The 24,896-nt window shown below is 39.7% G+C and overlaps 1 protein-coding gene across 1 annotated transcript in view; it reads left to right on the top strand.

Moving 5' to 3' along the window:
- RYR3 (ryanodine receptor 3) overlaps positions 1 to 24,896 on the top strand; it is a 743,078-nt gene that overhangs the window by 207,370 nt on the left and 510,812 nt on the right. The window contains 2 exon segments of the mRNA XM_030213678.1: positions 11,308 to 11,411; positions 17,858 to 17,941. Coding sequence (XP_030069538.1) covers positions 11,308 to 11,411; positions 17,858 to 17,941 — 188 coding nt within the window.

Raw genomic sequence — 24,896 nt, forward strand, 5'->3', positions numbered from 1 at the left:
GGTCTGCCTGTCTGAAGTGCACTGCACCCACTAAAACTGCTCCAGGCACCTGCATACTGCTGCGATGGACCTGAGTATGACATCTGAGGCTGGCATAGAGGCTGTCGAACCACCTATCCGATTTCCTTTGGATCTTAGCTTTAATTTTAATAGGGGCTAGTTTTGTCCAAAATTTCTCTTCCTATCCGATTCCATTCTTCTAAAAAACACTTGGGGGTCTTTTTACTAAGCCGTGCTAAAACGTGACCTGCGCTAGTGTGAACACATGAAACTGGCGTGCGCTGGGCCATTTTTTACCACATATGGGGAGAAGGCCTTTTTTAAAAATGGGGCAATAAATGGCCATGCACTAAAATGAAAAGTAGCGCGCGGCTGTTTATTACCTGAGCCCTTACTGCCACCTATTTACTTGGCAGTAAGGGCTCATGCACTACTCCTGCGTTAATCAGGCAGCGCACAGCAATGTGGCCTCACTGACAATTACCGCCATGAATGCCTCTGTGGAAAAAATAGAAAATTATTTTATACCATTGGAAACTGCATGCACCAACTTCAAAACTGCTGCAGGTCACCCGCGCTAGCCCTGCGCTAGGGTCAATTTGATGTGCGCTACCCGTGCGTTAGCCCTACCACGGCTTAGTAAAAGGCTTCTCAATATTCAAAGCTGTTGACAATTGGAAGTCAACTTCCTCACAAAATTATGGAGGATCAATTCTGTCTCTAACACTGATCAATACAAAGCCAGGGCCAGATTTAAGATGTTGATGTTCATGGGCAAGATGAGAGAGAGTGTGATGAAGGGGTAGAGATTCTTCCTCCAGAGATCATAGAACATGGTCCTAAAGTAAGCAAAACCAGACTCCTGTTTAGCTGGATATTTCTTGCCTTCAAGAACAGGCACCCTAAACATTGCTTATATTGCCTATGCCTAAATCCAGACCTAAATAAAAATGCTGATAGCATTACTTTAAACACGGAGACCATGATAAAATGAGGAAAAGGAACTATAAAGAGCAGTTGTAAAAATTAAGGGCTCTGTTTACCAAGGTGTGCTAGCGTTTTTAGCTCACGCTAAACGCTAGAGACGCCCATATATTCCTATGGGCGTCTCCTAAAAACGCTAGTGTGCCTATTGTGTGGCTTAGTAAACAGGGCCCTAAATCTGCATGAGGCATGGAAGCTGTTTAAAAAGTACCATTTTAAAATGACAGATAAAATGTACTATACAAATTAGAAAAGGTTGAAGGAAGAACAAGCATCTGCCAGCATGGGTAAATAGCACTATGAAAGAGACCATGAAAGCCAAAAATGGAAAGCAGGACCTATCAAGGAAAATAGGAATATGCAAGCATTGGCAAGTTAGAAGTAAAACATTAAGGGGGTCTTTTACTAAAGATTATCTTGAGTTATCTGCAGCGGGGCCCATAGGAATAAAATGAGACCTGCTGCAGATAACTCGAGCTAACCTTTAGTAAAAGACCCCTAATAAAGCAGGCCAAGAGAGACTTGCTAAAGGTTAAAAAATTAATAATAAAAACTGGGGCTTCTTGTGATCTTGGGCAAGTCACTTAACCCTCCATTCATTATTGTTCTCACTACACCAGTCCAAAACCTGTGGGTTACACCCATCTACCAGCAGATGGAGACAGAGAAGTAAAATAGTTGTGTTCTTTGTCCTATAATTGCATCATGTAGCTTGAGGTAATTAGTATTTCTCTGTCTCCAGCAAATGTAAAAAGCAAACTGTGCAGCTTCTGGACTTCTCAGTGAGGCTTGCTTCTGGTCCAGTTGGATAACTGGTTGCCAGTACAGCATGGGGGAGGAGTGTCTACAAATGCAATGAGAATTTCAGAAAATTTTGAAAGAAGCAAATTTAGATGAGTCAATGGGGGTAGGGGGTGGGGTGGGGTTATTCAGAGGAGTCTGTTATTCCCACCCCCACCCCCAAAACCCATCTTCACAACTAGCTGTTTTTCTTGTGGTACCTACTGCTTGGAATAGCAAGACTGCCCTTGCTTGTGCAAACATGGCAGCTAGAGGTTTTCTTTACTACGCAAGTGAGAGATGATTTTCAGACAGCACGAGTGTGTGAGACACATTTGAGTTAGTAGTGTCATTCTTTCTTATTTATCTTAGCTGGCATCTTAGAACAGTATCTATGCTCATTAATCCGCAGGACATGAGCGAGTTCGTACTTTCCTGATTGCCACAAGATTTTATTATTATTATTAATATTATCATATTCTTGATATAGTGTTTTCCTGTGGTACAACCAAAGCGTTTTACATACTACATACAGGTCTCTAGATGAAGACTCTAGTGGAAAAAGCTAAGCATTGTTCCTGCTGTGCAGCGCATTGTGGCTCAGCAGGACAGTTCTCTTCTTGTCGCACCTCTTCCTTCCCTCAGACCAAAGCACCAGGTTCAGCAACAGTACCAGGATCAAGAGCAGAGAGTTTTAGTCACCTGTAGCTCAGAGTTCTCTCAATATGGGCTTCCTTGACAGACACCATATGACTCTGGGAGATTCAAGAAGCCCCTTGGGAACAGGAGTGCCTTTTTCATTTTATTACTAGCATATGCTAGAGTGTGACATACCTTTTAATCTTGGTGTGGAGACCATTCGGCCTCTCCCTTTTCTGTCACAATTAATAAAATCTTGATGTTTCTTCAGGATAATCTCCAGGAGAGTCTGGCTCTGAGCTGGAGAATGACACGGGGACGGGGACCCACAGTAACTGCGGGGATGGGGCGAAGACAGATCCCATAGGGACGGGGTGGGACGGGGACAGAACCCACGGGACGGGTTGGGGATGAGGACAGAGCCCACAAGGACGAGGACAAACTTTGTCCCTGTGTCATTTTCTACTTTGAAGACTGTTAATGAACTGGACTGTTATTTATGTTTGAGTGATGCAGACAACGATATTTAGATTTTTTGGAAAAACAAGCAAACACGCTGGCTACAACTAGCAAAATTTGCATGGAGGATCCTTTATATCCTGCTACCAGCACATCTTCTAAGAAGACATTTTCTATTGCAGGAAGAACTGTGGAAGACAGGAGAGCTAGACTGAATCCTGCGATTGTTGATGACTTCTTATTCATCCACAGATTAAAAATCATAACAGTGCTTTATAGGGCATATTTCTCCCCTCTAGGGCATACAGAATGGGTTGTATTTTGTACCCCTGGACAATCTAACAGGGTGGATTAGGATTCCTTGAGGTAGTAGAAATTAGCTATTGTTGGGGTTGGAAGGGTAGAGGGTGGTGGTGAGGAGGGTTATTATAGCTGCTCACTGTTATTATTGTTTTCTATTTGTAATTTATACACAATAGTTGCACAGCATATTGTTCTTTTTTATACTTTAATAAAAAAGATTTAAATATAAAAGAGCCCATGGGGACAGAGCGGGGACGAGGCGGGGATGGGAACAGAACCTGTAGGGACGGGGCGGGGATGGAGACAAACTTTGTCACCGTGTCATTCTCTACTCTGAGCTTCTTAATTGTTCAGGTAGCAGCTTTAACTTGTTTTTGCAATAGGTTAGAAAAGTTTTCCTTAGTCTCTTATCCAGATGTAGTTCATTTTTTGAAGGGATTTAATCATCTGCAACCATTAATTTAGCCCTCATACCCAGAGTGGAGTTTAAATTTGGTTTATAGATCATTGACTCTTCCTACTTTTGAGCCCTCGGAAGGCAATGCTTAAACACCCACTTGAGACAGTTTTCTTGTTAGCCATGTCTTCAGTGCACAGGGTTTCTGATCTAAAATAATTTGTATGTAGGGATCTCTTTCTCTGTTTTACAGAAATTGATTTTTCAATTAGAATGTCCCTTCCTTTCTTCCAAATTTAATATCTCCTTTTCAAGTAAACCAGCTTATGGTCTTTCCTTCCTTACTACAAGCTCATTACCAAAGCACTAGGAATTGGGCCTTCTTCTTCTGTATTACACCTTCATTGTGGAACTCTCTTCAACATTTGCTGAGACTTGAACCACCCTATCAATGATTTAGATCTCTTCTTAAAGCCTATCTGTTTGAGACGGCTTTCAACCTAGAGCTCAGTGGTTCTGCAGCTTTGGGGATCCACCAATGTCAGCTAATGCCTCTCTGTCTTTTTTTCCCTTCTTTTCTCTCTCTAATTGTACCTTCTATTACTTTCCTGTTTCAAATTGGTGCCCCTTTCACTGTTTCTAGTTTTCATATATTGTGAACCGCTCTTTTATTACGTGAAGGAAGAGAATTATATCAAATTGAATAAACCATAATCCTTTAGAAGGGAAGAATGTGGGACTGAATTTAAGACTGCATTTCCTGGATGTTCATTGAGTACTTCTAAGGTATTTGGAAGTGATTAATACATTTAGAACTTCGAATAAGTTACTTGTACTATTGTACATAAGTACATAAGTACATAAGTAGTGCCATACTGGGAAAGACCAAAGGTCTATCTAGCCCAGCATCCTGTCACCGACAGTGGCCAATCCAGGTCAAGGGCACCTGGCACGCTCCCCAAACGTAAAAACATTCCAGACAAGTTATACCTAAAAATGCGGAATTTTTCCAAGTCCATTTAATAGCGGTCTATGGACTTGTCCTTTAGGAATCTATCTAACCCCTTTTTAAACTCCGTCAAGCTAACCGCCCGTACCACGTTCTCCGGCAACGAATTCCAGAGTCTAATTACACGTTGGGTGAAGAAAAATTTTCTCCGATTCGTTTTAAATTTACCACACTTTAGCTTCAACTCATGCCCTCTAGTCCTAGTATTTTTGGATAGCGTGAACAGTCGCTTCACATCCACCCGATCCATTCCACTCATTATTTTATACACTTCTATCATATCTCCCCTCAGCCGTCTCTTCTCCAAGCTGAAAAGCCCTAGCCTTCTCAGCCTCTCTTCATAGGAAAGTCGTCCCATCCCCACTATCATTTTCGTCGCCCTTCGCTGTACCTTTTCCAATTCTACTATATCTTTTTTGAGATACGGAGACCAGTACTGAACACAATACTCCAGGTGCGGTCGCACCATGGAGCGATACAACGGCATTATAACATCCGCACACCTGGACTCCATACCCTTCCTTTAAACACCCAACATTCTATTCGCTTTCCTAGCCGCAGCAGCACACTGAGCAGAATGTTTCAGCGTATCATCGACGACGACACCCAGATCCCTTTCTTGATCCATAACTCCTAACGCGGAACCTTGCAAGACGTAGCTATAATTCGGGTTCCTCTTACCCACATGCATCACTTTGCACTTGTCAACATTGAACTTCATCTGCCACTTGCACGCCCATTCTCCCAGTCTCGCAAGGTCCTCCTGTAATCGTTCACATTCCTCCTGCGACTTGACGACCCTGAATAATTTTGTGTCATCGGCGAATTTAATTACCTCACTAGTTATTCCCATCTCTAGGTCATTTATAAATACATTAAAAAGCAACGGACCCAGCACAGACCCCTGCGGGACCCCACTAACTACCCTCCTCCACTGAGAATACTGGCCACGCAATCCTACTCTCTGCTTCCTATCTTTCAACCAGTTCTTAATCCATAATAATACCCTACCTCCGATTCCATGACTCTGCAATTTCTTCAGGAGTCTTTCGTGCGGCACTTTGTCAAACGCCTTCTGAAAATCCAGATATACAATATCAACCGGCTCCCCATTGTCCACATGTTTGCTTACCCCCTCAAAAAAATGCATTAGATTGGTGAGGCAAGACTTCCCTTCACTAAATCCGTGCTGACTTTGTCTCATCAGTCCATGTTTTTGTATATGCTCTGCAATTTTATTCTTAATAATAGCCTCCACCATCTTGCCCGGCACCGACATCAGACTCACCGGTCTATAATTTCCCGGATCTCCTCTGGAACCCTTCTTAAAAATCGGAGTAACATTGGCTACCCTCCAGTCTTCCGGTACTACACTCGATTTTAGGGACAGATTGCATATTTCTAACAGTAGCTCCGCAAGTTCATTTTTTAGTTCTATTAATACTCTGGGATGAATACCATCAGGTCCCGGTGATTTACTACTCTTCAGCTTGCTGAACTGACCCATTACATCCTCCAAGGTTACAGAGAATTTGTTTAGTTTCTCCGACTCCCCCGCTTCAAATATTCTTTCCGGCACCGGTGTCCCCCCCAAATCCTCCTCGGTGAAGACCGAAGCAAAGAATTCATTTAATTTCTCCGCTACGGCTTTGTCCTCCTTGATCGCCCCTTTAACACCATTTTCGTCCAGCGGCCCAACCGACTCTTTGGCCGGTTTCCTGCTTTTAATGTATCTAAAAAAATTTTTACTATGTATTTTTGCTTCCAACGCTAATTTCTTCTCAAAGTCCTTTTTTGCCCTCCTTATCTCCGCTTTGCATTTGGCTTGGCATTCCTTATGATCTATCCTGTTACTTTCAGTTGGTTCTCTTCTCCACTTTCTGAAGGATTGTTTTTTGGCTCTAATGATTTCCTTTATCTTACTGTTTAGCCACGCCGGCTGACGTTTAGTCTTTTTTCCCTTTTTTCTAATACGTGGAATATATTTGTCCTGAACCTCCAGAATGGTGTTTTTAAACAGCATCCACGCCTGATGCAAGTTTTTTACTCTGCGAGCTGCTCCTTTCAGTCTTTTTTTCACCATTTTTCTCATTTTGTCGTAATCACCTTTTCTATAGTTAAACGCTAGCGTACTTGATTTCCTAGTTTCACTTCCTTCAATGCCAATATCAAAACCGATCATATTATGATCACTGTTATCAAGCGGCCCTCGTATCGTTACCCCCTGCACTAGATCATGAGCATCACTAAGGACTAAGTCTAGTATTTTTCCTTCTCTTGTCGGCTCCTGAACTAGCTGTTCCATGAAGCTGTCCTTGATTTCATCAAGAAATCCTATGTCCCTTGCGTGTACAGATGTTACATTAACCCAGTCTATATGCGGGTAATTGAAATCCCCCATTATTATTGTGTTGCCCAGTTTGTTTGCGTCCCTGATTTCCTTTAACATTTCCGCATCCGTCTGTTCGTCCTGGCCAGGCGGACGATAGTACACTCCTATCACTATCCTTTTCTCCTTTGCACATGGAATTTCAATCCACAGTGATTCCAAGGAGTGTTTTGTTTCCTGCAGAATTTTCAATCTATTTGATTCAAGGCTCTCGTTAATATACAATGCTACCCCTCCACCAATCCGATTCACCCTATCACTACGATATAATTTGTACCCCGGTATGACAGTGTCCCACTGGTTATCCTCCTTCCACCAGGTCTCAGAGATGCCTATTATATCTAATTTTTCATTTAGTGCAATATATTCCAACTCCCCCATCTTATTTCTTAGGCTCCTGCTATTGGTAGCAGCAGAAGAGCCAGGTGAACTCTAAGGCTACTATTTCTCACTGGCTCAAAAAATGCTCTTTCCTCAGTTTTTATTCTCAAAGGTAAACAGCCTCTTAAAGATTTGAGAGCTCATTCCACTAGAGTTGTGGTGATCTTGTGGACTGAGCTTCGTGTAGTATCACTGAGTGATATTTGTAAAACGGCAGCATAGTTTTCACTACATATGTTCACTTAGCATTACAGATTAGATGTAGCTGCAGGGGCAGAAGCTTCTTTTGAAACAGAAGTCCTTTGGGCAGGGGTTACAGAATCCCTCTCATCTTAAGGATTGATTTGCTATATCCTACAGGTTCTGGACTATTCTGGTGAAGACAATATGGAAGGATTATTAACTGATCATTTTCTTTCCTTGAATCTCCCTCCCTATTCTGCTTATGCTTTTGTTATTAGCAGTTTATTTCTCTCTTGTTGTTTCAGTTTTCAGTTTAGTTTACCTATCTGTTTGATGGATAGCAAATTTTTTTTTAAAAAGAAGAATTATAAAATTAGTTGGAGTTGGGAGTTTCTTTCAAATTTAGCCATATTGCTTGGTTATTCAAACTATTAATGACCTCATGTGGCATGGTGCCTTACTGGGAGAAGCACACAGAACTATTTTACTTCTCTGTCTTGTTTCACTGGTAGATGGGCATAAATTGCAAGTTCTGTACTGGTCTGAAGACACTCAAGGAAACAAAATTAGTAGATAAGAACTTAATTTCTCCTTGCCTCAGGTGCAAATATAGGGGCTGATGCAGAAAGCTTGTGTTAGAGCTGTTCACTGATGGTTTAGTGCATGGCTTCTAATACAAGCTGAATGCACAATTTTTATTCTTCAGTGCAGTAAACTAATGGCATGCATATTACCCAGACTGTAATGGCCTAAAATATAAATCAATTTACACCTCAAACTTCACTTACATTGGCACTCAACTGTGGAATGCATTACCCAAATCAGTAAAATCTACCCAGAACTACCTAAACTTTAGGAAATCATTGAAATCAGTATTGTTTAAGAAGGATTATTCCCCAGGTTCAACATAATCAGAATTATCCCTTACCATTATATGATCCAATGGACACTAATTACACATTACTATTTTTTTTTATTTATTATTGATTAATTATTAATTCTATCTTATTCTCAATGCCAATTGCTGTTCAATTGTTATTTCTATCTTGCTCTTAATTGCAAAATTGTACTTCTTTGCATTGTAGCTTTATTACAATATTATTGTAAGCCACTTTGAGCCTGCAATCAGTGGGAAAATGTGGGATACAAATGTGATAAATAAATAAATTACTGCCATTTTAACAATTGTGGGTTAACAGAAAACATAGCACACATCAAAGTGGTAGTACACAGCTGTTTGCTGCTGAAGAGCAAAAAACCCATCTTCCTTCCTGTCAGTGTGTGAGTGGGGATTGGCTCACATACTGACAGGAAGGTGGGCATTTAACAAAAGTCTGCTGCCTCCCTGCAGATCACCTCCATCCCAAAAACAAAAATTCCTGATAGGCCAGTACACTTCCCTCCTAGTACACTTCCCTCCATTCCCCCACCCCCATCTTCATCCCCTGATCCTCCATCCCCATCCCTGGAAGGAACCCCCCTCCCTTCTCCCATATACTACCCAAAATATTCCTAGTGGTCTAGTGGGATCCTACACCTCTGATCCCCCCCTGATACCCCAGAAACAAATCCTTGGAATCTATTGGACTCTGACCCCCCCCCCCCCCAAAAAAAAAAACATTCCCCACACCCCTCTGCTTACCTTGAAGAAGAGGCAGGAGTGATGCCCAGTTTCTCTTTCCTCTATCCCACCTTCTACCAAAATGGTGGTGCCATACCCACTGGGGCAAAGCTAAGCAGTCTTATTTGTTCACTTAGCTACACAGGCACGATCACTGAATATTGACAGTGCCTTCGTAACTACCATCTCCTCCCCAGCTCCACCATCAGACCACCCTGGTATTAACTGGAGAGTGCCACAGCAGTCTAAGGGAATATTACATTTCAAGTTTCAGGTTTATTTGCTATACAGGAAATCAAAGTATTCATCTAGTGGGTTACAAATAAATATTTAAAAAAAATAGTAAGGAAGGACGTAAGCAAAGAGAGGGATTAGACTTAACAAAAATCACAGAAGAATGAAAGCAGTGGCTTCCCCATGTTACATCTGTCTCAATACTAGACTATGGACTTTTCCTCCAGGAACTTGTCCAAACCTTTTTTTAATCCCAGATACACTAACCGCTGTTACTACATCCTCTGGCAAAGAGTTCCAGAGCTTAACTATTTGTTAAATGCTGTTGAATATTCCCTTTCAGTCCACTGATTGGAGTTTAAGCGAGCAGGAGTTTGCTAAAAAATCATGCATAACTTTAAACAGTTGTTTAAAGTTTGACCTGCTATTTAAGTGTTGTCACATGGATGGATAACTTCCAGTGGCTGAATTTTGCTGCTTAATATGCAAGATTTGTGTCTACCCTCTTTCTGCTTCAAACCATGTCCTTTTATTAAAAGCTTTTATGGAAGCCTTAGATAGCAATTACATAATACAAATAGATTTCCGTGTGTAAATCAGCATATATGTGTAAGTAGCAATTTTAGAAAAAGGCACTACTTATATTGATGGTGGCACACGGAGGTTTCAAGGGGCATGTTCTAAGTGATCTATCAAAGTATACATGTATTTCATATTTTTAAATGGCAATACACTTATATAGTGGCAGGTTTACCCATTAGCATTTACAACTGGTTCAAGTCATGTGTAATCTGCCAGCTAACTTTTTATTTGAACTTGCAGTCTGAAGGACTACTTGATGAGGGAGTAGTTTTAACTCGCTTACATTCAAAACTACACACTTTTGCAAAAATGCCTGAATATTGGAGAATGGCTTCTTAATCAGGTCCTGCTAGTGATAATGCTCTTTTTGTTTTAAATGATTTTCCTTTATAAAATGGACTTGATACTTGATACTAAATATATGAGTTTCTTTGATGGCACTCTACGTGTTATCTAAAGACTTCTCCCCCCAATATTCAAACACATTTAACCAGCCATGATTGGCTCCAGGTCAGTTAAATGCCCTATAACTGGCTATCTGCAAATTTTCAGCATAAGTTTGGCAGCCATCTTTTGCCATGTGAATACCTGGAATATCTTTGGCTGGTTCAAACTTAACCAGCCAGCACTGAATATTGGCTTGGCTGGTTAAGGGAGTCTTTTACTAAAGCTTAGCTTCAGTTATCTGCATCAGGGCCCATTTTATTCCTATGGGTCCTGCTGCAGATAGCTCAAGATAAGCTTTAGTAAAAGACCCTCTAAATTTGAACCGGCCAACATTAAACTGGATATTCAATGTCAGTCATCAGAAATGGCCCAGCATTGTATATCTGGGCTCAGCGCAGACTGCGGGAGTTAGCCAGGCTAACTTCCGTGGTCTGAATATCGGACCCTGTGAGTTTGCCAAGCCTTTTATTAAATGCTAGCATAGTTTTAAACAACTGGCTATGCACCTCTGTTTCCCCACCTAGATGACCTATATAAATTTATCCTTTTAATCTTGGATATTTTGCTTTTAAAATGGCCAAAGTTAAGCATATCTGTGCTGGGGATTAAAAAAAAGGGCACTTATGGGCTGGTGCCTCCTCTAACCACATCAATGCTTTTGAATATCAGCCTGCAGAGATTTTATTTTACATGTGCCATGGAGCTGCATTAACGGAGGGCACTTTTGTTTTGATCACCCATGACTAGCACATCTTTGAAGAGAATCACTATAATTAGTGCTAGCTAGAATATGAAGTGTGCTAGCGTTCTATGGGCTCTTGTGACAGCAGTAATCATATTCTTCATGCTGATCATTATATTGCCATAAACATTAAATCTTTTTTGCTCCTGTATTCCAGGTACGGGATGACAATAAAAGACAGCATCCCTGTCTAGTGGAATTCTCTAAACTACCAGAAACAGAAAAAAATTATAACCTCCAGATGTCTACAGAGACTGTAAGGTGAGTCTTGGATACAGAAAGATGCCCACTACTCTGCATTTATTTGTTCATATGCTTCTTGAGAGTGATTTTATAAGAGGATGCCTAGTTTAGAAGGATACGTGAGCACCTACTTAGGTGCTATGATATAAAGACACATCAGTGCTTATATGCTTTATAAAATACTAGTCTAAGCAGCAGAAATTGCACCCACTGCTCTCAAAAAGATGTAAATGTCCGTGCCTAGATTATTCATGTATGCATGCAGATTGATATATTTTATAATCTGTGAGTTGATATTCAGTGTGGTTTAAGTAAATAGCGGTAGAGAGATTGTGGCTTAAGATGACAGTGACAAAAAGTTGCTTGGAAATCTTCTATAAAACAATATAAAATCAGTTTGACTAATGTGAAAAGATGATATTTCGCTGATCAATTTGACCTGGTTCAGATTGATCAAAAAAGGCTATTTTGATTTGTTAATTAGTTGACTTTACCAAAACATTTGTTTCCAATAGATCCTCCTATCCTTCTGATAATGACTTGGCTTTTTCTTTCTTTCTTTTTTTAATTGATATTTATTACAATTTTACAAGATTACATTTGCACAATAAATACAAAAAGTAACCAAAATCGAAGAATCTTTCAAACAATATTCAAATTCTTACTTCCTTAGACCACAATTAAAGAGGGGGAAGCCCAACATAGGGGATCTTTTAATGAAGCTAAGCTCGAGTTACCTGCAGCAGGGCCCATAGGAATAAAATGGGCCCTGCTGCAGATAACTCAAACCAAGCTTTAGTAAAAGACCCTCATAATTAGGAGTATATATAAAAGAAAAACAATACAGAAAATAAAATTAGACACTCTTCTTCAAAACTAGAAATGCCCACAGTTGGTCAGGAACATAAAAAACATGCTTTGATTGTCCATATCTGACTCTACATTTACATGGAATGCCAACAGGAAAGTAACTCCCAAATTTTTCACCTTCTGTCTCATTGCAAGAAAAGCTTTTCTTCTTTCCTGAGTGACCATCAAGCAAAACCTATTTCCAGAGTATATACCAAACTACCAATTAACAAAAATAGATTAAAAATAATAAAATATATAATAGAAACGTGATGTGCTCAGAATTAATATGTAACTTCTATAAATGTGAAAACACACATCTTGCTAGTCACTGTCATCTATCATCGCACATCATAAGTCCTTATCCATATAGTCTTTCAAAAATAGCCAAACGTTCATGGAGTAAATTCCAAATATAAGATAAAGGACTTATCTGTTGATATAATGATGTTCTCTTCCATAACGAAAATAACCAAAGCATTTATTCTGAAATCAGAACCAAGTTTCACTACAATAAAGTGGCTTCTTCAGGAGTTAATGACTATTACGTTCCCAAACTCTCCAAGATGGCACCAAATGCTTTGGTTATTTTCTGGTGAAGAGCTGTCCTGCACCTATCGTTATGGAAGAGAAGAACATTATATCAACAGATAAATTCCTATATTTGGAATTTACTCCATGAAAGTTTGAATACCTTTGAAAGACTATCAGGGGCAGTTTTGAAAGAGAAGGGCGCCCATCTTCCGACACAAATCAGGAGATGGGCATCCTTCTCTCAGGGTCGCCCAAATCGGCATAATCGAAAGCCGATTTTGGGCGTCCTCAACTGCAGTCCGTTGCGGGGATGACCAAAGTTCAAAGAGGCGTCCTCGGCCAATAGAAAAAAGAAATAATAGAAAAAAAAGGGAGTCCCTGACGAGCATTTGGTCAACTTTATTTGGTCCATTTTTTTTCACGACCAAGCCTCAAAAAGGTGCCCAAACTGACCAGATGACCACAAAAGGGAATCGAGGATGACCTCCCCTTACTCCCCCAGTGGTCACCAACCCCCTCCCACCCTAAAAAGTTTTTTTTTTAATTTGTTGCCAGCCTCTATGCCAGCCTCAAATGTCATACCCAGCTCCTTGACAGCAGTATGCAGGTCCCTGGAGCAGTTTTAGTGAGTACTGCAGTGCACTTCAGGCAGGCGGACCCAGGCACATCCCCCCCACCAGTTACACTTCTACTGGTAAATGTGAGCCCTTCAAAACCCACCCGAAACCCACTACCCACATGTAGGTGCCCCCTTCACCCCTTAGGGCTATGGTAGTGGTGTACAGTTGTGGAGAATGGGGTTTTTTTTGGGGGGGGGGGGGTTGGGGGGCTCAGCACCGATGGTAAGGGAGCTATGCACCTGGAAGCAATTTGTGAAGTCCACTGCAGTGCCCCCTAGGGTGCCCAGTTGGTGTCCTGGTATGTGAGGGGGAAGAGTGCAATACAAATGCTGGCTCCTCCCATGACCAAATGGCTTAGATTTGGTCATTTCTGAGATGGGCGTCCTCGGTTTCCATTATCGCCGAAAACCGGAGTCGACCATCTCTAAGGTCGACCTAAATGTTGAGATTTGGGCGTCCCCGACCGTATTATCAAAATGACAGATGGACGCCCATCTTGTTTTGATAATACGGGTTTCCCCGCCCCTTCGCCGGATGTCCTTAGAGATGGGCGCCCTTAGAGATTGTCGTCCCCGTTCGATTATGCCCCTCCACATGGACAAGGACTTATGATGTGCAATGACAGATGACAGTAGCTAGCAGTGTGTTTTCACATTTATAGAAGTCATGTATTAAATCTGAGCACATCACATTTCTATTCTATATTGTTATTATTTTTTATTTATTTTGTTTAATTGGTAGTTTGGCATATACTCTAGAAATAGTTTTTGTTTGAAAGTGTGTTTGCAGAGAAAGCAATTAAAACTTGTTATATTGATTATATTCCCAGTTTTTCTTTTGATTATCTGAGTGAGCTTTGCAACACCCAGGAAGATCCATAATTTCTGCCCATAAAACAAATCTTGAGATTGTCTAAACTATTGCTTCATTAGTAAGTTCACTTGTTCAAAAATCATAGTCCAGAGGTTTTCAACCCAGTCCTTGAGGCACACCCAGCCAGTCGGGGTTTTCAGGATTCAGTGGGGATATCCTGAAAACCCCGACTAGCTGGGTGTGTCTCAAGGACTGAGTTGAAAACCTCTGTCATAGATACTAACAAGGTAAACCTTTCTGTTGAGTCAGTAATTGATTCTTCAAGACTAGCTGAGATATTTTTCAAATCCAAAGATGGATCAAGCTCTCGGTCCACTACCTCACTTTGAGTATTTTTTGTAGAAGCTGGCAAATAGTAAATTGTATTTACAGAAGACGTACCATCTGGGGAAAGCTTCAATATATCAACAAGATATTTCTTTAAAAGATCAAGGGGAGGGGCATCAAGAGACTCTGGAAATTTTAAAATACGAAGATTGTCTTCTATTATAATTTTTCAGTTGTTCAATCCATCGATGAACTGCCAGTCTATCTGCCTTTTGGATAGTGGTCCTACCTTTTTAATGACAAATCCACCTTCTTTTGTAATTGCATGGTTTACATTATTGATTAATACTTTTTTTAAGTTCGGAATTTTCCCTCCAAGTTTAGGTAGCATTATCTTGACCCCAATTTTGAAAAAACAGGCTTAGACTCTAGTCAAGCCTCTAACTTTTGTCCAGTTGCTAGTATCCCTTTAATAGCTTAACTTATGGAGTGTTTAATAAACAATGTATTGATTTTCTAAATCATTATAATTACTTAAGTAAGAATCAATTTGGCTTTCGATCTGCACGTAGTACAGACTCTCTTCTGCTGTTTTTTTAGCAATGGATGCGAAGAATTTCCTATCAAAGGGTTTAGATGCAGTTCTTCAATTTGATCTTGACACCGTTGTTCATGATGTTTTGCTTCATAAATTAAGCTATCTTGGCATCATATGACAGATGGCACAAAATTGAATAACCCATTTAGATTGATTCATCAGTCTATAATATTGACCACTGGTTTATCTGGTTTGAATCATTTCTGTCACAAAGAAAATTTAGAGTTCAGATAGATTCATATTCTGATTGGTTTGACATTTCATCAGGTGTTCCACAAGGATCTGCTCCTTTGGCTAGCCTTTTTAATATTTACATTAGTCCCATTTGTCACCTGTCTAGTTTGAATGTTCAATTTCATCTATATGCTGACGATTTAAAATTTTACTTTCCTATTACCTCAACAAAAAGGCTTTCCAATTTTTGGGTAATTGTCTTCAAACAATTAGAAATTGGCTGACTATTTACTATTAATAGACTCAAGTTGAACTTGGCTAAATCTTACATTTTGTTTCTATCTGGCAAAGCAACTCCCTTGATAATGCTGGAATTTTTTGATCATGAGGATTTAAAAATTAATGTTGTCAACTGTTTAAAATATCTGGGTGTTTGGATTGATTCTGCTTACAACTGAAATCTGTTATTCAAAAAGTTTTCTTTAAGTTCAGGTTATTACATAAGATGAAAGATTTTTTGTCACCATCAAATTTTCAAACTGTTGTTCTGGCATCTATCATCCTTTTATAGGATTATTGTAATGCCTTTTATTTAGGGCTTCCTCCTTATAAATTACGTGCATTACAGATTCGTCAAAATGCTACTGCTCAGATCTTGACCATAGTACATAAAACATTGAATCATAATGGGCCTCTAGTGTTGTCTAATTCCTTGAAGATTCATATGCCAAGAAGACCTTTGAGATCTGGTAACAAATTATGTTTAGAATTCCCTTCTTTTCGACAGGTTAGATTGGATGTATATCGTTCTTCTATTTTTGGTTCTGAAGGATCTGTTCTTTGGAATGCATTACTTGAAACTTTGTGTAAAACTTGCTTTTTTGTATAATTCAGAAAATATTTGAAGGTTCAGATGTTTACATAAGCTTTTGTTAACAATTAAGATCTGATGCTACTTCAGTAATTTTAACTGGATTACATGTTTTAATGTTGCATTGTATTTGAAGAATAGTGTGTCTTTTGTAAAATCTATGTGATTTGGAAATTGCCTAGAATTGTATGGTAGAGCGGTTTAATTAAAAAAAAAATAAAGCTGTACAAGTTGAGAAACCTTCAGTTTTAGGATTTTTTTAGATGCTAATCTTATTTTCAAGTTGAAGGTCAATTTTTTTCAATTACGACAGATACGTATTATTAAAACTTTATTTGTGGAAGAACATTATTCAATATTAGTTCAGGCTCTAATTCTCTCCCCAGATTGCTGCACTACTTAATTGATTAACAAGCTAACCATCACTGATAATTGGTACTTAACAACCAATTAGCAGCACTAATTGACTTTAATTAGAATTTACGTGCATGGCTTTCTAGGTGTATTCTATAACGCGATGCTTATAAATTCTAATGCACACAGTTGAAAAGGGGACATGGTTATGGCCATGGAATGGGCAGGTTGTGGACATTTCAAAAAACTATGTGCACTATTATAGAATACATCCGATTAGTACAGGTATTTAGGCCTGGCTTTAGGTGGCCTAAATGGATTAGGTGTAAGAATGGCACTTGAACATATTCAATAAACTACGCTTAACTTTAGGTGTAGGTATTTAGACCTGGTTTTAGGAGTCCTAAATGGATGCACCTAAATTTTAGGCACAAGAATGGCACTTGAGCATATTCTATAAACTATGCCAAATTTTAGGTGTAGTTTACAGAATCACGCTAACCATGTGGTTTTATGGCACTGATTTTTAAGGTGCCATATATAGAATTTCCCCCTATGTCTGCAGTTATACATCAGACTTTAGGTGTGACCACTTATGCCATGTCTATGCAGTTGGATGTGGAACTACAACCATTCTCTAAAGTGCGTGCAAGAATTGTGGTAACAGCCCTGACATGCCCTCCCACATTAACATTCCTCTTGCATTTGCACATGATAGTTGTGCTAATCATAGAATAGGGGATGTCTGTTATGTGCACAATGGCAACTTAGCACCAGTTAGTGCTTAATGCTAAATATTGGTATTTATCGCCAAGTAGTTAATTATGTTACATGTGTAACTGGTCCTATTTTATAACTGCACGCCCAGCTGTGTACTGAATTTTGGGCACTATTGATAGAATTGGGGGGATTGTAATCTGATCACTTCCTCAAGTTCCTTTGGTCGTTAACTTTTTTCATCAGTAGGGCTGTACCAAATATTTGTATTTGATTCGATTTGGCCCCGAATGGTGCCCCGAATACCTTATTCGTATTTGGCCAAATTGTGTTTTAAATTCAAATACGAATAATCCAGTGCTCTACTATGTTAAATCCTACTGAAATAAATACTTGATCTCTGATTTCACATTGCTTCTTTTATTATTTGTTATGTTAAAGCTCAATGCTCATATTTGGTGTTCGTATTTGGCCAAATAGTAAAATATGCTATTTGATACAGCTCTACTTATCAGTGTTGTGTCATGTTATGTGGTTCTCTAGGGCTCTTGCGATTACTTCTCAGTGTACTTACTGTAATAATACAGACTGACATTTTCTGTCCTAGGACTCTACTGGCCCTTGGATGTCTTATTGTTCATTCCAATCCAGCAGCTGAAGAAGATTTAAAGAAAGTCAGACTCTCTAAAAAGTGCGTATGCAAGCAGTATATACACTATATTGCCTGTAAGCCATGTACAGAGTCTTTTGCAGAATTGTTTTGGGTATACGTTTTGTGAGTACAAGGCAGGAAATGGTGTATTCCATACAGGAATGATTGATTTCACTAAGCTGGTTTATTTAAAAGAACCATAAAACCAGACATGACCATGTTTTGCCCCCAGGCTGTTTCAGAGATAAAAAAAAAATATGAAGATAGATATAAAATGAATAATAAATACACATTGAATATTAGATAAAAATTAAATATTATACATAAATGACTAGATTCTATATATCACGCCTAAACATTTGGCATCAAAATGAAATTTGCTTAAGTGTATTCTAGAAAGTACACCTTAATTTAGGTGTATTTTATAGAATAAGCCTAAATTCCCACATGGTTTATTGATTACACCTAATGTCAGTCCATGCGACTAAATTTAGTCGTGGCCAATTATGCCAAGTAAAACTGGCATACATCCCGACACCGAAATTATGAGCGGAGCAGGTGTATTCTATTTACAGTGTGCATGGATTTTAGTAACACCCATGATTTGCTTAATCCCACTCTCATGGCTATGCCCCTTTTTCAACTATGCGACTTAGAATTTACACGTAGCACATTGTAACATACGCTTAGATAGTTCTGCGTATAAATTCTAATACCAATTAGTGCTGACAATTTGGTTAACATCCAATTATTAGCGCTGATTAGCTTGTTAACCAATTAGCTTATGTGCTCTGTTATGGAATACACTTTGATTTCTGTGTAGAAATCTTGACGTGCTATATAGAATCTCACAGAAAATACATATAAATTGTCAATTAGACATTTTACATTACATTACAGATTGCATTTATAACCCGCCGTTGCCAAGCTGGTTCTACATGGTTTACAAAAGAATAGACTGAACATTCTCATGATAATAAATAGTGACAGTAACATTAACTTAACAATCCCATATTAAGTCAGCTCAAAGAGTACAAAATTGTTTATAATTAGACATACATTTCAAGGTTCGCGGTAACAAATTTTATTAGCTTGAATAGTGAAAGTAGTTGCAAATATTTTCTTGTATCTAATCTTTGACACACTTGGGTAATGAAGGGCTAAAAAAATGTTTAGAGGACATATTACAAACCCATTATATATGCTGGGGCTTGATCAATTGTATTGATCTGATTTTACAGCCTGCCTAATCAATCACTGACACAGACTGTTCACTAATTGCTGTGGATTCTTTTGGATTTGTATTAGGTAAATTAGACTTTTATTAGAGGTTCACTTCATACGGAGAGTGTATAAGTCATTATTGTCTAAAATACACAATGATTAAGATATATACAGATCTATTTTATAGTTGAAGAGAAATAATCATTACATCACTGGTCATACATCACTTCATCCATTCTTTTTTACTAGTGAAGCCAGGAGTCTCTTGACCAGGCAAGAAGCAATAATAAAGAAATATGACATTATATATATATATATATATATATATATATATATATATATATATATATATATATATATAAAAGGCACCACCAACGTTCTAAATGAAGCCTCCAGCCGGAAGTGTGAAGTGGTGTAGATATCCGGTTTCCCCATGAGTCCTGACAAATATAAACAGTGAAGGAAAACACAGCAGGAATCCTGTATAATTACCAAACACTGCTCTCCGAAACTTGGAGCCCTCTCTCTCTAACACAGCACGAATCCTGACAAATACAAACAGTGAAAAACACAGCAGGAATCCTGTATAATTACCAAACACTGCTCTCCGAATCTGGGAGGGGGGAGGTAGGGGAGAGAGGGCAGAGGGGAGGGGGGAGACTCTCACTCTCTCTCAAACGTGCACACTCTGATAAAAACTTTGCTAGCGCCCGTTTCATTTGCATCAGAAATGGGCCTTTTTTACTAGTATATATATAACATACATCACTGGTCATGTATCACTACATCCAGGCTCAATGGAGAAGGGTAGTTAGTACGGTTCCCCAGGGGTCTGTGCTGGGATCGCTGCTTTTTAACATATTTATAAATGACTTAGAGATGGGAGTAACTAGTGAGGTAATTACATTTGCTGATGACACAAAATTATTCAAAGTCGTTAAATCACGGGAGGATTGTGAAAAATTACAAGAGGACCTAACAAGACTGGGAGACTGGGCGTCTAAATGGCAGATGACGTTTAATGTGAGCAAGTGCAAAGTGATGCATGTGGGAAAGAGGAACCCGAATTATAGCTACGTCATGCAAGGTTCCACGTTAGGAGTCACCGACCAAGAAAGGGTTCTCGGTGTCATCGTTGATGATATGTTGAAACCTTCTGCTCAGTATGCTGTGGCGGGTAAGAAAACAAATAGAATGTTATGTATTATTAGGAAAGGAATGGAAAACAAAAATGAGGATGTTATATTGCCTTTGTATCACTCCATGGTGCGACCGCACCTCGAATATTTTGTTCAATTCTGGTCACCGCATCTCAAAAAAGATATAGTGGAATTAGAAAAGGTACAGAGAAGGGCGATGAAAATGATAAAGGGGATGGGACGACTTCCCTATGAGGAAAGGCTAAAGTGGCTAGGGCTCTTCAGCTTGGAGAAAAGGCGGCTGAGGGGAGACATGATAGAGGTCTATAAAATAATGAGTGGAGTTGAACGGGTAGATGTGAAGTGTCTGTTTACGCTTTCCAAAAATACTAGGACTAGGGGGCATGCGATGAAGCTACAATGTAGTAAATTTAAAACAAATCGGAGAAACTTTTTCTTCACTCAATGTGTAATTAAACTCTGGAATTCGTTGCCAGAGAATGTGGTAAAGGCGGTTAGCTTAGCAGAGTTAAAGGTTTGGACAGCTTCCTAAAGGAAAAGCCCATAGACCATTATTAAATGGACTTGGGGAAAATCCACTATTTCTGGGATAAGCATTATAAAATGTTTTGTACATTTTTGGGATCTTGCCAGGTATTAGTTTCCTGTAGTATTTATTGTCTGAGAGCTGTCTGTGCCCCTCTTCAATGTATTTATGGACATACAAAAATACCGGTACATCGATGACATTTTTATGATTTGGACAGCGGGTGAAGAAACTCTGAAACAATTTTATTCTGCATTCAATACATACCATCCTACAATCAGATTCAAAATTGACTACTCCCCAGAAAAAGTCAATTTTTTGGACACCACGGTCTCAATCAGTGATGGCTGTATACAAACATCTATATACAAGAAACCCACAGACAGATGTAGCTACCTCCACAACTCCAGCTTCCATCCTTCACATACTGTACAAAAAGATCCATCATTTACAGCCAAGCCACAAGATACCACCGTATCTGCTCTGACCCAGGGGACAGAGACAGACACCTTAAAACCCTGACTGAATCCTTCAAACAGAAGGGCTACAACCCCAAAATAATCTCCAAGAATATTGCCTCCTCCCTCAAAACACCCAGGGAGAATCTGCTACAGTACAAAAAGAAAAAATCCACAGACAGAATCCCGCTTGTAGTGACATCCAATCCAGAGCTGGAAAAACTGAGGAAAATCATAAGAGATCTACAACCTATACTCCAGGAGGATGAATTACTGAAAGAGATATTCCCATCCCCACCAGTACTGGCCTTCCGACAGCCACCCAATTTAAAACACAAGCTAATCAGAAGTAAACTTCCTTCACAGACTGAAAAGGAACAGAAGGGCACACTTCCCTGTAATTTATCCAGTTGCAAACTATGCCAAAATATTTCACAGGACCCCACAGTCATCCACAAAGGAAAGATATTCAACATAAAGGGATCTTTCACTTGCTCATCTTCCAATGTGGTATATATCATTCAGTGTAAAAAATGTAACGAAGGATGCTATATTGGAGAAACAGGCCAGATGCTTAAGACAAGATTCAATTTACAAAGACATCATATGAACAATACTGGTGCCAGCAGGGTTCCCACGCCTGTTGGTCAACATTTTACAGGACCAGGACACTGTACCAGTGATTTCACAGTGAGAATCCTCAAAGGTAACTTTAAAACCATACAAGAACGTAAGACCTTTGAAGTCAGAATGATTGAATATTTTAACACCCAACAGAAAGGACTTAACAAGGATCTGGGGTTCCTAGCCCATTATAAACCATAAAGCTGTATGTCTCTGTTGATCACCCTCCCCTCACCTATCCACACCCACCCTGTTAGAATATCAATGATATGCTTTGATGTCCCCATGCATACTTCCTACCCACCCCCCTCCTCCCACCCTGTCAGACTGTCATAGTAATGCTTGAATGTTTTCACTTATATACACTGTCAGCTAGCACATTTGCTTATTTCCGATCTGAGGAAGAAGGGCAACCTTCGAAAGCTAATCAAGAAATGTATTAAGTTATGTCCAATAAAAAAGGTATCATCTTATTTTCTTTTCCATGTTTTATTTTGTTTGATTTCTATTGATAACCTTAAGAGTGGACTAACACGGCTACCACACTCCTCTATTTAAGGTACAAGCAATGTAAACTTTTACAGGCAATGCAATCTGATATAACAATGTCCAACATATACATATAAAAAATAAACAACCTGCCTCCATGAATATGGGCTGTCAAACAAAAGCCAATCCTGAAAAAAGTAGTATATTGTATGCCTAAAGAAGACCCACTAATGTAAATACTTTATCACAAAGGAGGATAAAAGAGAGTTCAGTATAGGCTGAACCTACAGCCGAGCTTGAATTTCAGTGAGACTAGCCTCAAAGCGGCTCACTTAAAAGCTCTATACATCATGGATACTCTGTAAGAATGTATATATTTTTGTCTCTCCCCTGGGGTTTTGTACTCTTGTTCATGAATATGGGGGCAAAACAGCTTCCAAGGCATTCTAAATATTTTAGCAGATACCGCTTTCTCTTGTGAATCAAAAGAAAATATATTATCAAAATATACTCCCAAAATGTTAAGTTCTTTTTCCAACTTGTACATTACATCATTAATGGACAAATTACCATAAACAAACCATTAAAACTACTACTTAATACCATAAATTTTATCCTCTGTTATGCTTCAGTCTAAACTGGGAAGCCCAGCATTCCAATATGGCTAGGCCTCTTTTGGGGGTCCGTTTATCAAGCTGTGGGAAAAAGGGCTGTGTGCTAGCAGCAGGGACCGTTTTTCCCACACACCATGGCTCTTTTTACTGCAGCAGGTAAAAGCCCCCAGACAAACATGGCCATGCGGTAAGAGAACTCTTACTGGATGGCTATGCGGCAGGAAGTCCTTAATGCCACTCACTGAGGTGGCGATAAGGGCTCCTGCGGTAACCCGGCTGTAACTGGGCAGTGTGTGGCGATGCACAATTACCACCGGGTTACCACTGTGCAAACCATTTCTGGGGGTTTTCTTTGGCAGAACTACTGTTGGTGCCACGTTGGGACAGCGGTAGTCCTGATTTAGCGTTCAGTAAGCTCGCGTTGGGCTTACCAATGCTTTGTACAAGACCCCCTTAATATCTACTAGGACCCTGGCAAGATCCCCAACGAACAGTATATATCATAATATCATCAGCATATACAAATGGAAAGAATCCCTACAAAATACGGTAGAAGGACAAGATGGCATCCTGAAGGGAACATTGCAAGGTAGCTCTTCACTTGATTCCTCCATAATTGCTACCCTTTACCTGATTTCATGCTGAAACGGAGGGGCAAGCAGCATGTGAACCCTGCTGCACCTGCGAGATCAACGGGACTGATGGACCGCTTTGCTTTGCCTTGCCAGGAAGAAGTCCAGGGCTAGGTTCCTCGCTGCTGGAGGGAGTGGTGGGAGGTGTCCCGCTCCCCCAACTTGAGGTGGTGTTAAATAATTTGCGTGTTCCCACCACTTATTTTGACCTCATATTCCCCCAGACTGCTCTTATACAGTCCAGTAATTAACAAGCTCCATAATCAGAAGTACTCACTGGGATATAAGAAGATAGTTTATTATAATCTTACCAACAGCAGTACAGGCAATAAGGCATTCGCAAAGTGGAACAGCGCTTCACGACACGTCCTCTATCTTCAGCCTTCTGTCTCTCAATATGTCTCTCTCTTGCTCTATCTGACACCCTTCTTATATATATTTTTGGTACTATTCATTTCTATGCACACGCATTCTCTCACTGGTCATCTTTGCATGTTATCAGCTATTATCTTTTAAACATCAGCATTTGATGTCAATGATGTCAATAATAGCCAAGATTCTGTGTGTTCCCAAACTTCCCCCTTTAGCCCCCCTGGATAATCTCATCCAGGGTGCAGCTGACCCAGTACTATCTTCATGAAGCCAAAACATCTTTGCTTGTGACTTCTTGTAGGTGCCAGTCTTGCTTATTTGTTTATAGAGTAGATTCCCCCACCCTTGTCAGCTTCAATTACCTCATTTCGGCACTTGCTACAGTGAAATGTAATTTGTGTCAGAAGTGATCTTTGATTTTTACAGGCCTAGTTTTTAGCCTGAGCCAGAGCCATTGACCTGTATTTCAAGCAAGTGACAGCATATTTCTACAGCGGAGATCACGTTCAGCCCTGATGAATGAAGGCCTCTGACAATGCTGGCGCTGGAACTGCAGCAGGGGCAGGAAACCCCTAGAGTCATGACCATACATGGAAGACAATATTCAGAGCTTCTCCCACAAGAAAACAGCTGCTTACCCATGGAAAAGTCCCACTGAAAATTTGCCCCATTCCACAGTTCACAGTGCAAGTACTTTTATCTGAAGTGAAAAAGAGGTGACGGTGGGTCAAAATTGGGAAAGGAGATGGAAAATCCCATGTGGTACACAGGACTTTCTCTCTCGGTTTGCCATATTTTCAAAGAGCAGTCCTATGTAAGATTTTCCTTTGAAAATATCCTTCCAGGCCCTGGATGTGTTATACTCAAGGGCTTGCTAGCACCATGTCCTGTTTAA

The sequence above is a fragment of the Microcaecilia unicolor genome, chromosome 9 (assembly GCF_901765095.1).
Source record: "Microcaecilia unicolor chromosome 9, aMicUni1.1, whole genome shotgun sequence".
Taxonomy (NCBI): Eukaryota; Metazoa; Chordata; class Amphibia; order Gymnophiona; family Siphonopidae; genus Microcaecilia; species Microcaecilia unicolor.